Below are 16,904 nucleotides of genomic sequence, written 5' to 3'. Positions count from 1 at the left end.
TATCTACCATCGGCTAGCTCTGTCTCTCAAATTTGCTTGCTGTGAGTCTGCACTGAATTTTCCTTGCAAGCAAACCTTCAGTTGTAAGGGAGGTTCGGCTGTGCTTAGCTAGAAAGCAAGAAATCCAACCATTTCCTGCTTCCTAGCTAATTTAAATCTCCCGGCACAGCAGAACAGATGATGGTCAGAAAAAGGAAAAATAGCAACTTAGCAGACAAGTTTGCCGGGTAAAGATTGAGTGGATGGGGAGCGTTCCCGTGGGCCATGTGGGCTGAGCAGCCTTGTGTTTCTGCACAGCCTGGATTAATTGCTTTGGGGGGGTGCTCTGGGGGTGAGATTTCTCTGCGGCCCACCAAACTTTTCTCACAGCCCACCAGTGGGTCGCGGCCCACTGGTTGGCGACTGCTGGACTAGAAGACCACTAAGGTCCCTTCCAACTCTACTTTTGTGCAGTCATGCAACAACCCAAAATATGCAGCCATAAAGTTTGCATATGCTTCAGAAAGAGCTTTGCAGGCAGGTTGCTGGGGGTTTTCCATGGTTTTTTCCCCCCTTGCCTGCTAATTTCTGACCATGATGGTTTTTCGTGTGTTTTTTTTTTGGCGCCTTCTGAGCAACGCATCCTCTGAACTTGTTTTCACCCTGTTCTAACTGACAATGAGTTAAGTGAATATAAGAGTTTTCCATAAATGAGACAATATATGGTCTGGAATAGGAAGCAACAGATAGGATAGTTGGGGGCCAACTCAACATCAGGGGGCAAGATCTTCCAGAGAGCAAGAGCAACAGCAGAGAGCGTCCTCCTCCTCCTCGACCCCGCCAGTCAGAATAACTAGGCTGATGGGACCTGCAGCAGGCCTCCTCTGCCAGAATGAGTGGGACGAGCCAATCCCAGTGGGGTGAGATGGTCCCTCAAGTAACCTGGGCCCATGCCACAAAGGGCTTTAAAGGTGATCACCAACATCTTGAATTGCACCTGGAAGCACACTGGTAAGCAATGCAGCTCACGGAGCAGTGGTGTCACAGGGGCCTTTCGGAGTGCTCTTCAAGAGTGGCCTCTGAATTGCGATCGTTTGACCGTCGGATGATGCGATGGTCATAACTTCAAGGATGGATCCTAAGTTACTTTTTCCAAGGCCTTGGGGAACTTCAAACCATTATTAGTGAACAATTGTAAGCACAGGTGGCATTCAAAAATCCCAGCAACCGGTTCACTGCCCGGGTGCTGGGTGAGTGTGGCCATGGTGGCTGTGGCCTATCGGAACTTCCGGGAGGGCCATTTTTCACCTTCCCCAGGGTCCAGAGGCTTCCCTCGGGTCACTGGGAGGGTGAAAACAGCGTCCCCTAGGTTCCGGAGGCCCTCTAGAAGCCAGAAATAGGCCCATTTCCGGACTTCCGGAACTTCCGGTTCAGCTTGATTTTTGCCCTCCCGGACCTTGCACTTACTTGCTTCCAAAACAGGCCACGTGGAAACTCCTGGGAGGGGTGGGGGTGGATGGGGCAGCCGGTCGGTTTAATTTCTGGTTCGGCAAACCAGATGTAAATTTAACATCCGATTCACCCAAACTGGTCCTAACTGGTAGAATCCCACTCCTGGTTGTAAGCCGAGGGCTACTTCTAAGGGCCACTGTAATCCTGCAGTTGTAAGGACAATCTGATGATGAATATTATGCTTCGTTTGGTCCTGAGGTGAAAGCAGGCAGCTAATGACTGGTGAAATCACAGCAGGATTTCTGATTGTCAGGGAACAGGATTCTGATCTGTTTATAATTCTTTAGTCTTAAAGTGATTGCCCAAAACATACAGAACATGCACATGTGGTCAGGCTGAGATGCTCCTTATTTATCCCATAAATCTTACTGCCAAAATTGTATTAGTGCTATGATGGCTTGGAACATCCATACTGTGGGATTTTTAAGCAAAGTGGTAGCTCCTTCAATCATTAAGAAATGCAAAATGCATTTCACACTAAAAGGCAAAAGAGGATAGGATAGAGTCGTAGTTGTGATATACAGATATGTGTAAGGATTAAGTGTGTGTATGGCATAAAATAAGGATAAAAAGGAGGTCTCACAAACGGTTGAAGATGAAAATGTTTTTGTTTTCTATCTTTTTCTTTCTATTTTCTTCTTCTTTTCTTCTTTTCTTTTTCTCTCTTACATTTATGTATGTGTTGTTGGTCTGTTTTAATTGTAAATCAATAACATTTATTTTTTTTAAAAAAGAAAAGAAATGCAGAACGCCTGATATCCTTGCAGATATTTTACATTTTCCAGAAATGGAGGCCGTATCCATGATGTACTTCTCTTGCCCTTTTCAATCGACCACCCTGCTACACCAAAATGATCATGGGCCAGAGATACTAACATTACCAAAAGGGAGCTGCTACATGAGTATTAACAGTTAGCATTTAGAACAATAAAAGAAATCAGCGGGGGGTGGGAAAGGGAGAACAGAAAGTGCAACATTTTCACATCGTGTTCATACTTTATAAAGAAATGAAGACATGTGAAAAGAGACTGAATGAGCTGTATGTACAGCTAATTAATGAAAGTTCAAGTTCCACTAGTAATTTCATACGGTGTGTGGTGAATAACATATATAGTGATATGCCAAAGAACAGCTTTCTGGCAGATCTCCTGTGTATGTAACAATGCATGACATGTCAGCAGATTCATCAGCCTTGAGATGAGGAAGCTTCCTCTATTAGGGCTCTGTATTCCAGTTGGAAAAAGCGTAGGATCCCTGCCAGCAGACTGAGTCTTCAGCTGTGCTACAATGAGTTCCTACAAGTCTTTCCTTGGCATTTGAAGCAGTTTCATTTACGTGCTCTCTTAACTCCCTTTCATTTAGGCACCACTGAACATTTGTTCGCAGAGTGCTTGACTCTCGTTTTGAGAGCCATGCATGAACTAAAAAAAAAAAACCACAGGGTGGTAGGCAGAAGGAGAGGGAGAAATCATCATCATCATCATCATCATCATCATCATCATCATCATCATCATCCAACATTGGAAGGAAGGAAGGAAGACCTTCCTTATTGATCTCACAATCTCTTGAGGATTCTTAAGCCTCTGTGATCCAGTAGTCCATCTCCCAGGTAGGTGGCAATACAACTCCCATCATGCCATCGTGACAAGAGAGCATGTGGGAATTGTGTTCCCAAGATCTCACGAGGACATGAATTGGTGCCCTCATAGGTAAGGTTGTACCACAGTTTACAAGTTTTTCCTTTATTTTTCACACACACACACACACACACACACACACACACACACACACACACACCACCTCCATCGCTAGCTTTATCTCACCTCCTTCCTTCCAGTTTTCTGCAGATGCTCTGGTTTTGGTGTCTGTGATGTCTTTGTGGGAGACTAGAAAAAGGGCCACTTCTCCCTTTTCATTCTTGATAGGCACCACATCCAAGAGACACCAGAAAGGGACACCTAAAAGATAAGGAGCTGTGTGAGTTGATGTTCCTGGGATACCGATTAACAGAGTTGGAAGGGACCTTGTAGATCATTCTAGTCCAACCCCTAGTCTGAATGATCTTCTCCACTGCCAACCCCAGCATCATTTTTTTTCTGCTGTTGCAAACTCTTTCTGGAGACCTAGGAAATGGCAGGCAAGAAAAGAAGGTCTCTTCAAAGAAAGCTCAGTGTAAAAGATGTTGCTTTACTGAGCAGAGCGATTGCTGCTCCCAGGTTCCGAAAATCCCAAATAGGGGGTGCCATTTTCCCTCCTGCTTTCCTATACTTCCTGTACGAGCAAGGACCACACTATTCAGCCTGGCTTTTGACCATCAAGGTCACATGGATTGTACTGAGCTAAATCAAAGCCTTATTAGCTGGTTGGTGGTGAGCCTTAATCATCATCCTAAATGTGGCTTTGTGAGCACTTTTGAGCACACTGAGGGCTGAACAGGTAATACCTCTGCTGCATGAGCTACATTGAGTTGCTTCTGGGTCCAGTTCAAGGTGTTGATTATCACCTTTAAAACCCTTCATGGCATGGGACCAGGCTAGCTGAAGAACCATCTTGTCCCAATTACATTGACCCACATAAGCAGAGAAGGTAAGTGACGGACCTATCAGTTAAAAAATTTTGACTGACAGGATCTAGGAAGAAATTCTCCATTGTGACCTCTGCCCTATGAAACATCTTGCCCCATAAAGTGAGGCTGTCTACCCACCTCCCACACTCTTCTGGCCTTTTGGAACTGGTATCAAAGTCTAATAATGGTATGCAATCGCGGGGGTGGCTTGAGGATGCTTCTTCTGTGCCTTTTTATATGGCTTTATAGTTTTTATCTGTAAACCTCTCAGATAGCAGAATAGGCAGTATATAACTTTAATAAATAAAATAAAATTTGCATTGTTATCTTTTGTTCTACTGTTAGTTGTATTACGACCTGATGAGAAGAAGCACTGAAACTGGCTGAAACTCCTAGAAATAATTCTGGTTTCATTTCCATTGGGTTTTATAGGTGCTGAACTAGAAAAGAAAAATGGGAAATTAAAACTGTCTATGGAAATGGTGGCAAGATTATTGTATGCACAAAGAAGAAGAATGAAATATCCAGGGAGAAGACTGTAAAATGGATGGAGCTCAGAGAAATGGCAAAGCTATCCAATTTTGGTCAGGGAAAAACAATGCAGACTTAAAAAAAAAAAGTATGGAAGCCTTAAAAGGGCTTTTTGTTAAAACAAGGAAAGACTGAATTGATGATTTATGGACCTGGGGATTGAAAGGGTTAAAGAGAAAGAGAAAGAATAAGATGGCAATTACTTGATAGAGAATTTCAGCAACAGAGTGGTCAATGCCTGGAATGCCCTATATGACTCTGTTGTTACATCCTCTTAACCCCCACTCCTTTAACCTCAAACTATCCTCTATTGACCTCACCCCATTCCTAAGAGGTCTGTAAGGGGCGTGCATAAGCGCACCATTGTGCCTCCTGTCCCAGTCCTATTGTCCCCATTCATTTGTACCTATTTCCTGTATTCTTACTCATATTTATACTTATATCTATTACCTTGTAAGCGATTGACAAATCAAATAAATAAATAAATAAATAAAACAAAAGGGTAGAAGTCATAATGAAGCTCCCTTTTTCTAACTTTCTATTTTTCTCTTCCTTTTTTCTTCTTTCCTTGCACCTTTTTCACTGATTTTTCTTTCCCTACTTTATCCACTTTTCTAAATTTCATTGGCTTTAATCTCTTCATTTAATAAATTATTAAGTTTATCATTTTCACAAAGTGTTTGTTTGTGTGTAGGTGGGTATATAAATGGACCCACTGCGGTATGCATGTGTATTAGTATGGTGACATCCACGCTCCACTCGCTGCCCCAGTGCTGGTATCCGCTTCTCACGGTTATTGAATAAACCTCTCCTCTATCTGTTGGCCTCCTTTACTCATTGGGTAGAGGATTGCACTCACCATCTGCTCTTAAAACATCTTTTGTGTTCACACAGAAGTGGGAGGGGTGGTGTGAACAAATCTCAGCATGTGTGTAGGTGTGTGATATGGGCATTCCTAAGCATGCTAAATAAAATAGCAGTCTTTCCCCCCCCCCCCAACTGTTTCCTCCTTAGCAATGGAGAGAGTCACATATCAAATATACATATAGGGGAGACAGACAATTCAATCCAGGGCACTGGTTTTGGGGTGCAGAGGCTGCCTTTTGAGCCCCTCCCCACTTTCAGTTGAAACAAAAACCCAGGGAGCGGGGCGGAAACTCTCGAACGCCGTTCCTCTTCATGCTGGACGTGAAGAAGAGAAATTGCTCTAAAGCCACTTTCAATGTTCTTCACACTTGAAATGCTTCCAGAAGGATCCCTGCTGCAAGAGGTCCAAATAAAAAAGACAACAAGAGCGCTGCAGTTTTCACAATTGTGTAGAACAGGGAAGCAGAGCAACGCAACTTGCTTAGCCAGCCCGAGCCACTAACATTCGCTTGCTGCATAATATTAAAGATCATCTTCTCCAGCTAATTTTCTCTTGAGCAATATTCATAGCACAAAAACACACACAGAGAGAAGGGAGGGGGCAGGCAGGCAGGCAGGCAGGCAAACAAACAGACAGACAGACAAACTCACTTTCTACATTATCTACTTCAACTTCCATTTTCCACTCCCTGGTACAAAGTCTTCCTCACCCCCAAAGGTTCCTTTGCAATTCAGAGTTATGTTCTCAGAAACCGGACTCACCACTTTTCCTGTAGAGGATGAGCTCAGCTTTAAATTCCTTACGCTCATCAAGGGCTTTGCGGATCTGGGTGCGCACCAGCTCACTGGTGTCTGGCCCATAGAGGAAGTTGCAGGCACAGCAACGTTGCATGACCTCAGCCCGGGAGAAGCCGGTCAGTTCACAGAAGCCATCAGAACAGTACACCACCGGAAATGCTCCCCGGACTTGGGCATTGCCCAGAACAAAATTACTGTCTGAAGAGAAAAAGAAAAGAAACGATGATCACCTGGCTATCCCAGCTATCTCAGAAAAAATCACTTTGTCCACCTTGTGCCCGCTAAATGAGTTGGTCTATAGCTGGGTTTCCCAACCGTGGCCATTTTAAGACATGGACTTCAATTCCCAGAGTTCCCAAGTAAGCATGGCTGCCTGGGGAATTCTGGGAGTTGAAGTCGATGTGTCTTAAACAGTGGTTGGATTCAAATTGTTTTACTACTAGTTCTGTGGGCGTGGCTTGGTGGGCGTGGCAGGGGAAAGATACTATAAAATTTCCAGTCAGAAGTGGTATTTGCCGGTTCTCCAAACTACTCAAAATTTCTACCACCAGTTCTCCAGAACTGGTCAGAACCTGCTGACTACCACCTCTGGTCTTAAAGTTGGGAAAATATGCTCTATAGCAGGGCTATCAGAATCATGGGCCATGGGCCGGATGCGTCATGCATTGGCCACGCCCATGCCTGGTTTAGCGAAAGGGGGTAAAAGTCACTATACATCACATGACGCCGGTGTGACAATGCAAGTTTGACACCCCTGCTCTATAGCTTTCATCTTTGAGACACCAACTTTCTGGACTCTTACCTAAATGTTGATATTGAATTGGAAAAGCACTGGTGTACTTTTTTCATTAAGACACATGACAGTTGATGGCTTGAATTAATTATGACTGCCCTGTAAAAATTTTGAACGGCCTAGCCTGAAGCAAGTATTGCAATGACCAGTCATGATTAGGATTGATATCTTAGCCAGTAATCCTGTATACACTTAGCAGTAAGACCCATTGAAATCAATAGGATTTACTTAACTTTTGGTGTAATATTACATTTCGCTATATATCATATTTCTTACTTTTCCAGGGTATTTGTAACCACACTACATATTTATTAAGGACATAAATGCTGTTAGCATAATGTTTACATTTTAAAACAACTGCTACTATTAAGCACAAACATCCACCAGGATTGGGATGATAGAAGGCAAGAACCTTATTTAACTGCTTTCATTGTGATCCCAATTTTCTCCATTTCACCCAAACTGCAATTAGCTGAAAGAAATATTTCCTCTTATGGCTAGACATTGCCCCTAATATGGTAAAAAAATAACAACAACAATGAAAATGAGAGATACCATTCTTAAGCCTTACGTCCGTCATTTTCTCATAGCAACTTATAGCGCCTTCTATAGTCATCCAACCACTGCTTTGCCAAAATAGCAGTAATAAAAACAAGATTCAGTCAATGAAACATTCAGAAACTAAACTGAAACAAGCTTGGAGAGCAAACCACTACCAAGATTTCTGTAACTCCAACAATGGTTGAATGATGCTAAGAAGTTGGTTGAAGTCACTACCCAAGTTAGTTGGTTCATTACCACCAATATATATATCATCCTTTGTTTATTCAAAAGTTGATCAGCCTTCTGATGTCCTCCTGATATCTGTTGGATCATTAAAACCATGAAATGCAAGTGAGGAAGCCAACCATCTGTGTTGTAGGCAGAGGTTCAGCAGGTTCTGACCAGTTCTGGAGAACCGATAGCAAGAAATTTTGAGTGGTTTGGAGAACCGGCAAATACCACCTCTTACTGGAAATTTTATAGTATCCATGCCCACCAAGCCACGCCCACAGAACCGGTGGTAAAAAAAAATTGAATCCCACCACTGGTTGTAGGACTGTAGTTCCTTCCCATTTCAACTGCACCAGCTTAGGGTAGGTTGCTATCTTTACTGCTATGAATCAGCCTCAGTTTGTAAAGTGGGATTGAGACAACAGGTTATGATAGGAAGGAAGGATAGGAAGGACTGTGGGTCTTTGGTGCTCTCTGAGCTTGGTGGTTTTCTTGCAGATGTTTCATTACTACACCAGGTAACATCATCAGTGCATAGAACAGGACTGACTGGAATGTATCTCTGAGTGAGATGTATGGAATAATAGCAGTAGCAGAGTGTAGATACTTCTGAGGGACAGACAAAGATAAGGAGGCAGATTGTAATCCATGATAATCTATAACATATTAAATTTGTCAGTCTTTCAAATGCATGAAGCTCCAGTAAAAGCTTTGCTGGGGTTATTTATTTGTTTTGTTTGTTTGTTTGCATCCTTCCTTTTATTATCTTTTACAAATACCTCAAGGCAGCAAACATATCCAACACACTTCCCCCTCCTATTTTCCCCATCGCAACAGTCCTGCGAGCTGAGTTGAGTTGAGAAAAACTGACTGGCTCCAAATCATCCAGATGGCTTTCATGGTTAAGGTGAGACTAGAACTCATTGGCTCCCAGTTTCTAGCCCGGTGCCTTCACCACTAGACCATACTGGCTGAGGCAGGGGTTAGAAACACGACTCTCCAAGAAGACAGGCCATTAGCTGTAGACTGGGGGGGGAATGGGAAGAGGGACAGAGAAACCATGGACTAGAACTGGGATCTCAGGATGCCCTACATGCCTCATTCCCCAGATGCCTCACAGGGAGGGAGTGAAGCCACATTCTTAATTCCTTCCCCACTCGCTTCCCAGGAGTTGGCGCCATCTGGTGCGTCTCCAGTTTCTGACTATTTTTACCCTGTTTGTTCTGTGCAGAGTTTAGTCATCGCCTGCGGCAGCTGGACTCAAACCCCCAACTTCTCACCAGGCAGAAAAAGCCAAAGCCTATCCCCAGCCCCGCCTGATCCATTTGCATAGATTTGAATAGGAAAAACAGAGCCCCGAAAGATAACACAGAGATGCTGGAGGGACATTTCCATATCCAGAGAAGAAAAAAGGGAGACAAATCCAATTGGTCCGGAGAAGAAGGGTGGAGAGAGAAGGAGATGGTGCAGAAAAGTGTAATTTAGTGACTAAAGCAGGATGAGGGAATGGAGGTTCTTAATTTTAGGATTCCTTAGAAATTCCAGGAAAGTTGGAAAGGTGCACACCTTTCCTGATTGTACCTGAAACCTAACAACAAATACTTCCAATTGTCTAACAACTCATTGAAATTGCAGTCAATATTAAAATAATTCAAAAAGCGATGACCCAAGAAAGACACAGAGGTTTGCACGTTATGAATGGAAGATAACAAAATTTCAGGTATAAGCAAAACAAATTTGTTATATTTGTTAGATTGAAAGAGTACCAAAAACCATCTCTACAGTAGGAAAGAGAGCTGTTCACAGATTATGGGTGGTGCCATAATCGGAATGTCTCTTTTGCATACTGTAAACACACCATGTTTTTTTTATACTGTGCAAAGACTAGGAGTCCAGTGCTTTATATAACTTTATATAGAGTTCCCTCCCTCCAACAAAAACTCTTTACTTCTGACAAAAATCCCCCCGAATAAAAAGATTGCAAGGACAAAGGAAGATTGTACAATCTTTTTTCCTAACCAGGAAAAAATACTGGGAAAAATGTTTGAGAAGACAGGGTCTGGAAGGAAAAAACATTGGCTGCCTTCTTCTAGCTTATGGAAGATGGGTAGCATATAAATTCATTGTTTTAGCTCATAGTGAGATGGACAATATTTAATTTAAATTTAAACAAACAAATAAATAAATAAAAATAAATAAATAGAAAATCTTGAAGCACCAACAAGTTTCCCAGGGCCATTTAATATATCCACTAGTTAAACTAGATTGCTGAAGAACAGAAGAAAACTTTCATAGCATGAATATTAAGTGTGGGAAAGAGAACCTGGATTGTATATGTGTATATCTGTGGCTAAAAGTGTAAAAGAATTATTTAAAGAGGACTACAACAAGAATCTGCCAAAACAGAAATCACTTGAATCAGAATTTCCCATTTTGAGAACTTGTTATAGTCAACTGGTAAAATCAAAATCTTTGTGTTACAAAAGTAAGGAAAAGAATCTGCCAGACAAACTCAAGGTATTTTTTTAGCATTTTACTTGCTTCCTGCAAGATATTTTGAAAATAGACTCATTATTTGTAGGTTCTGACAATTGTTTCTAAAATAGTAGCTCTCGAGACAAATACGCTTGTAAAGTGGAAAGGTACATTCATGCTGCCAGCATTAAAGTAATAATCAGAATCTTGCATGTACAATAAAATAGTATATTTTCAAAATAGAGAACTCAAAGAGAGCTTTGTTTTAAGTGACATATTTTCAGCTAATTATCTAAATATTGAGAAGCACCACTGGCTTCACGTTTAAAATTCAGTAGTAACAAATGCATCCAAGACCCAATACATTCTGTTTCAAAAAGCTTCTCTGTGGCTCAAAACCATATTTGTCAGACCCAAAGACTCCATCCACTCTTTCTGCAAAAGCAGCTCACTATTACTCTCTAAAAAATCCCTGGGTTCATGTCACTCCCTTTCTCTTTTGCCCAATCAGTGCAGAAGCATCAGGATGTTTGTCAAAAACTCTCTTTCACGTCAAAAGGAGGATTGGTGTTCAAGCCTGTAGGGAAGACAGTCTTTCAACCCACAAGAGAAATGGTGTGTGGGTACCAAGGCAATGTGACACCAGGGAAATGGCCCTATAACTAGTGGTGATGCAGTGCAACAGTGCAACTGATGGAGAAAACTGAACGGTTTTCAGAAACACACATATGAAGCTGGGACTGATAACACTTCTTGTAAAATAATAAATAAAATAAAGTAAAATATCAAAACAAAACAATAAATAAAAACAAAACAAAACAAAATATCCTAGGGCCACAGACCAAAATTCTACAGGCCTAAACTGCGTTGAAACGGTGAATCTGTGCTAGCTGGGAACTGTAGTGCTGTGTATGGAGTGCCTGTTAAAAATGCCCCTACAGGTTCACCAACAGAACTACAAAGCCCAGATTCTTCAGGGAGGACACTGATGGGTCAACGGACAGAGGTACAATAGCTACATTAATATATCTTGAGCACAATCATCCATGAAATGGAGGTTTCCTCAGGGACTGAGGTGATTTCCAGGTTAAGCTGATATTCTTGCTTCATTGGTTGAAGTTGCAGTTTCCATTGAGGTAGGCAAAGGCCTCAGCCTCTTAGAAAGCATGCATTCAGATCAGGATTAAATAGCTCCCTTACTAAGGAGTCAGATGACACAATTGCTATGGAAGACACTGAATTGGAATCTGATGGCTGAATAGTTGGGAAAACAAAGAAAAACCTTTGATTTCAGCATCCTTATTTTAACACTTTCTTCTCTGCAGAGCAAACTACTGATTAATAAATGCTATTGCTATAAAGTTGGAAAAGTGTGGCCCACAAATGTCAAATGGGGAATGGGGAATGGGGGTGGGGGCGGGGGAGGGAGATGAGAGGCTTTTTGCTTGACCAAAACTTAGTTGGGGAAAAATGGTATCAGGAAGGAGAAAGGGAAAAAGAGACACAATAGCAGTAATACTTTCTCATTTTATATTTCAAATTTAAGCTCTTCCTCTCGCTCTGGCAGATTTTGGTGAAGGAAGCTTCATTTGACCTGCAATTGATTTACTAACACAGTTTCTGACATTACTGTATAAAATAAGGATAGCTTCTGAACATGACATTTTAAAAAAATTAATTTTATAAAAAGAGTCCTAATGCTGTAATCCTTAAGTCCATGTATTGTCCTGTCTCCAAGGAATTTGGACGATCCATGGGTACGGTCTATATAGGAAAAACTCTTATAAGATTGGGATATGTTTCAGTTTGGTTTTCAGATGTTTTCTTAACATAATTATCTCTCTATGTAAGTCATTTTAAGGGGAAGAAAAAGCTTAAGGTGGCTTAAAAATAGTTACACAGTCCTAGCACTCACAATGCAAGTGAAACATTTAGAAAGCAATTCAAAGTACTTTAAAATGGAACTCTCGGGTAAAACATCTATTTCCTCTTTCTTTCAGTTTTCTATATGGTTTTCCTATGGAAAAAAAATTAAACATTTGTCCTTATATATATGGGCTACAGATATAAATTTAGTCACACAAGGGCATCTTGAGTTCTCTGCAATTGTGCAATTAAATTTATATCTGTAGCTCATATATAAGGAGAAATGCTTAATTTCCCCCCCATAGGAATGTAAAGCAAATTCAGCTTGGCAACTGCAGTGTTTTAAAGGCAAAACTAAGTTTCTGGATCCTTATTTTACCGATCTCAGAAGGATGTGGGGCTGAATCAACCTTGAGCCGGTCAGGATCGAACTCCTGACAGCGGTCAGAGTTAGCCTTGAAATACTGCATTCTAACCACTGCGCCATCATGGTGACTTACAACCTATCCTCTTACAATCATTGCTGCATCTCCATAATCATGTGATCAAAATTTGGGTGCTTGGAACTGGCAAGTATTTATGATGGTTGCATATTTGAGTGTCATGTGATCATCAGTTATGATCTTCTCAGCTGACTTCTGATATGCACAGTCAAGCTGCTGGATTTGCTTAATGACTGCATGACTCACTTAACAATTAAAGTGTTTTGCTTACCCATGGCAAACAAAAAAGATTATAAAATTGGCACAACTCACTTAACAACTGCCTTGCTTAGCAGTGAAAATTCTGTCCCAATTAAGATCATAAATTAAAGACTAGCATACAGCCTAATCTAATAATAATGATGCTGAGACTCTGGAAAGAGTGCAGAAAAGAGCCACAAAGATGATTAGCGGGCTGGAGGTTATAACATATGAGGAATGGTTGCAGGAATTGGGTATGTCTGGTCTAGTGAAAAGAAGGATTAGGGGTGGCATGATAACAGTGCTCCAGTATTTCAGGTTGAGGGGGTCAACCTATTTTCCAAAGTACTACAAGGGAAGGCAAGAAACAATGGATGGAAATAAATCAAGGAGAGAAGCAACCTAGAACTAAGGAGAAACTTCCTGACAGTGAGAACAATTAACCAGTGAAATGGCGTTCCTTCAGAGGTTGTAGGTGTGCCAATACTGGAGGCTTTTAAGAAGAGATTGGACAGCCATTGTCTGAAATGGTATAGGCTCTCCTTGGACAATGGGGTGGACTAAAAGACCTCCAAGGTCCCTTCCAACTCTGTTATTCTAAACTTCTGAAATCTAAATTCTGAACTTTCCTCTTCTTTATTTCTCACTTTCCATGATGTGGATTAGGGTTTAGGAATGACGTTCCCAATCACCTGAAGTAGTGAAACTTACAACATAGATAAATTAGCTTATGAAAATGTGTGCCATCAGTTACAAGGAACCTCCTAATCTAAAATATAGCCTCAGATGGAGCGTCAAATAGAATTTAATTTGAACTGTAACACTCAGACTCAAGTCCATCAACCTGAGCTTTACATAGGGTCCATTATTACATGATTCCAGACTGACAGTTTAATGCAACTTAGCTGCATTATTTATCCAAAGATTACTCCTCTCTTCATCATTAAAAATGTTGAAATTTATTAAAAACTGAAGTTTATTCTACTGTATATCCCAAGAGGCTGTTGGACACCAATTCCCAACAATACAGCCAGGAATGGAGAGGATAAGAATAAATTCCAATAACACCCAGGTAGCTATGAATGTCCCATCTTGATTCCAGAGTTCATTAGCTCAGCCAATTTTATCTCACCATCAACACTGCAGGAGACATAAGACTTGTTCAAGGTTGCACAGTGGGTTTTTATATTAATTAGGGGGAAAAAATAACATGTATTTCAAATGTTTTGGATTACTAGTCCTGTAATTGCTCATCATTGTTCAGGCTAGCTGGGAGTGGTTGCCAGTCTCTTTCTTAGTTAGGAAAAGGTTTTTGGGTTTCCTCCCCTCTCCTGTCTCATTCTGAAACCTTTGTGGGGTGGAAATATTAACACCCCTGAGTTTATCCAGAATGCATTTGCCTCCCTGATTATGTTATTATTGGCTAGTGGATGTGGCCTTCATATCCCAATTGCCTACCAACTACTGCAGAGGTGGTATTCAGCCGGTTCTGCCCAGTTCTGGAGAACCAGTAGCGGAAATTTTGAGTAGTTCGGAGAACAGGCAAATCCCACCTCTGACTGGAGTATCCTTTCCCTGCCATGCCCACCAAGGCACACCCATAGAACCAGTGGTAAAAATTTTTGAATCCCACCACTGAACTGATCATATGCTCATCCAAACATCTACTTTTGGAAGGACCTACCAGCTTTCTGAACAAACATTCCTGATCTCAAAATATGTACTACTAGAGCAAGGGTGTCAAACTCACATCATCACAGAGTCATCATGTGGGTGTAGCATGACTTTTTTCCACTTTGCTAAACTGGGCATGGGTGTGGCCAGCACATGATGCATCCAGCCTGCGAGTTTGACATCCCTGTCCTAGAGGAATCCGCTTCTCTCCAAAATCCTGGATATCTCCCCTTCATATAGAAAATTCTCATTTTAAAAGTCTCAAAAGTATGTATAGGTAGTCCTTGACTTACAACTGTTCATTTAGTGACCATTCAAAGTTTACAATGGCACTAACAAAAAGGTGACTTATGACCATATTTTGCACTTACAACAATTGCAGTACCCCCATGGTCACATGATCAAAATTCCAATGGTTGGCAACTGGTTCATTTAAAAAAAAACAAAATACATTTTTTAAATTTTTGTTTCTTTAAATACATCAATGGGTGAACAGTATGATTCCAGGTCATCTAACAGTTCAAAAGCAAACATGACCCTAATTTCATATCCTAATATTCATAGTATTAATTTTCTTATTTAGATTAATATTTGTACATGTTATCCATTTTTTATCATTCAAGATTCTCATACATTGCTTTATATAGATCTCTGAATTCTTAATATAATTTTTCATACAAATTCTCTTAGTTACAACAGCACTGAAAAAAGTGACTTATGATCATTTTTCACACTTACGACTCCATGTTCCGACAAAAGCATCCCCATGGTTACGTGATTTACATTTGGCTGCTTGACAACTGGTTCATATTTATGTTAATTGCAGAGTCCTGGGGTCATGTGATCCCCTTTTGCAACCTTCTGACAAGCAAAGTCCATGGGGAAGCCAGATTCACTTAACAACTGAGTTACATAAATAAACTTAATAAATGCAATGATTTGCTTAACAACTGTGGAATGAAAAGTTGTAAAATAGGACAAACACACTTAACAAATGTTTCGCTTAGCAAGATAAATGTTGGACTCAATGGTGGTCGTAACTCGAGGAGTACCTATGTTTTTCATCCCATAGGCCAGTCAGTTCAATAAATTATATTTCTGAGCTGTTGCAAAACCACCTTTAGTGAAGATTAAAGGACTCCATCAGAAATGTGTCTGTTTCAAAAGTCCCCTTGTGTTCATCACTATCCTTAACAGCCTTCCGTTCAACATGGCAGCTTCAATTAGGAGCCAAAGAGATTTCCCACTAATTTATCAACAAGTACATTTACTATCCAGTCCCGTCAAAACAAAATACAAGTTATACCCTTTTCTCCTCCAAAAAGTCAGTGACAAGAAGAGCAGGAGAAAGCAGGAATCTAAAAATAGATTTTGCCAGGCGTTCATTTTAAGCTGGTTTCTGCCAGTGCAGCACTTTTGGAAATCACAGGAAAGTTCTGGGCATTTCGAGACTGTCAGAGAAATCGGAATGCTCCAGAGGATTTTTTAAAAATGGGTTGCACAGAATTCCTAAAGGATCCAGCCTTTTGTCGGAACATGGAGTCGAGTCCTTTCTGCTGGAAGATCATCCGCGTTTTTTCATATTTCTGGCTTTTGGTTCCAGGTACTACAGCACATCCGCAAAGCATCAAAACAAAAGCTGAAACCCATATTTGCAGCCCCAACTGTGTAATGAAGACTTGCACTTTGTGTGCTGTATTTCAGACATCCAGTCCAATTATTTTCATTTTCTTTCTGCAGTAGCATGCAGTTTATGCTCCAAAACACACCAAGCAGAATATTTTTAAAGGGCAGGGACATGCCAGAACCAGCTTTTACACCAATTACCCATTGATGGAACTTAAACCGTGTTAGGGAAAGGCTGATTTTTAAAAATCAGTCTTTGTCCTTTGTTTAACTGCAACTTCTCATACAGGTAATCCTCGATTTACACCCACAATTGAGACCAAAATTTCCATTGCTGAATGAGACGGTTATGAAGTGAATTTTGCCCCAATTTTACAAACTTTCTTGACACAGTTGCTAAGTGAATCGCTGCAGTTCTTCAATTAGTAACCCGGTTGTTAAGTGAATTTGGCTTCCCCATTGGCTTGTCAGAAGATCACAAAAGGTGATCACATGATCCCCGGGACACCACATATGAACCAGTTGCCCATTTTGATCATGTGACCCTGGGGATGCTACAACAATCATGTGAAACGCAGTCATAAGTCGCTGTTTTTCAGTGCCATTTTAACTTTGAATGATCACTAAACGAACTGTTTAAGGACTTACCTGTACGTGTGCTAGAACAGCCCTTCCTAGAATAGCCATTCCAATAGCCCTTCTCCTGTTGGCAGTGCAGCCCTTTCAACAGTCCCAGGAAGCTGCCACACCCATTTTTCAG

The 16,904-nt window shown here is 41.0% G+C and overlaps 1 protein-coding gene across 1 annotated transcript in view; it reads right to left on the bottom strand.

Annotated features, from left to right (window-relative positions):
• KCNH3 (potassium voltage-gated channel subfamily H member 3) overlaps positions 1–6,445 on the bottom strand; it is a 31,693-nt gene extending 25,248 nt beyond the window's left edge. The window contains 2 exon segments of the mRNA XM_026711239.2: positions 3,315–3,449; positions 6,218–6,445. Coding sequence (XP_026567024.2) covers positions 3,315–3,449; positions 6,218–6,347 — 265 coding nt within the window. The 5' untranslated portion in view covers positions 6,348–6,445.
• Between the last annotated feature and the right edge of the window lie 10,459 nt (positions 6,446–16,904).

The sequence above is a fragment of the Pseudonaja textilis genome, chromosome 2 (assembly GCF_049901715.1).
Source record: "Pseudonaja textilis isolate UNSWEBS1 chromosome 2, rPseTex1.2, whole genome shotgun sequence".
In the NCBI taxonomy this organism is placed as follows: Eukaryota; Metazoa; Chordata; class Lepidosauria; order Squamata; family Elapidae; genus Pseudonaja; species Pseudonaja textilis.
This window is presented reverse-complemented; position numbering and strand designations above follow the sequence as displayed.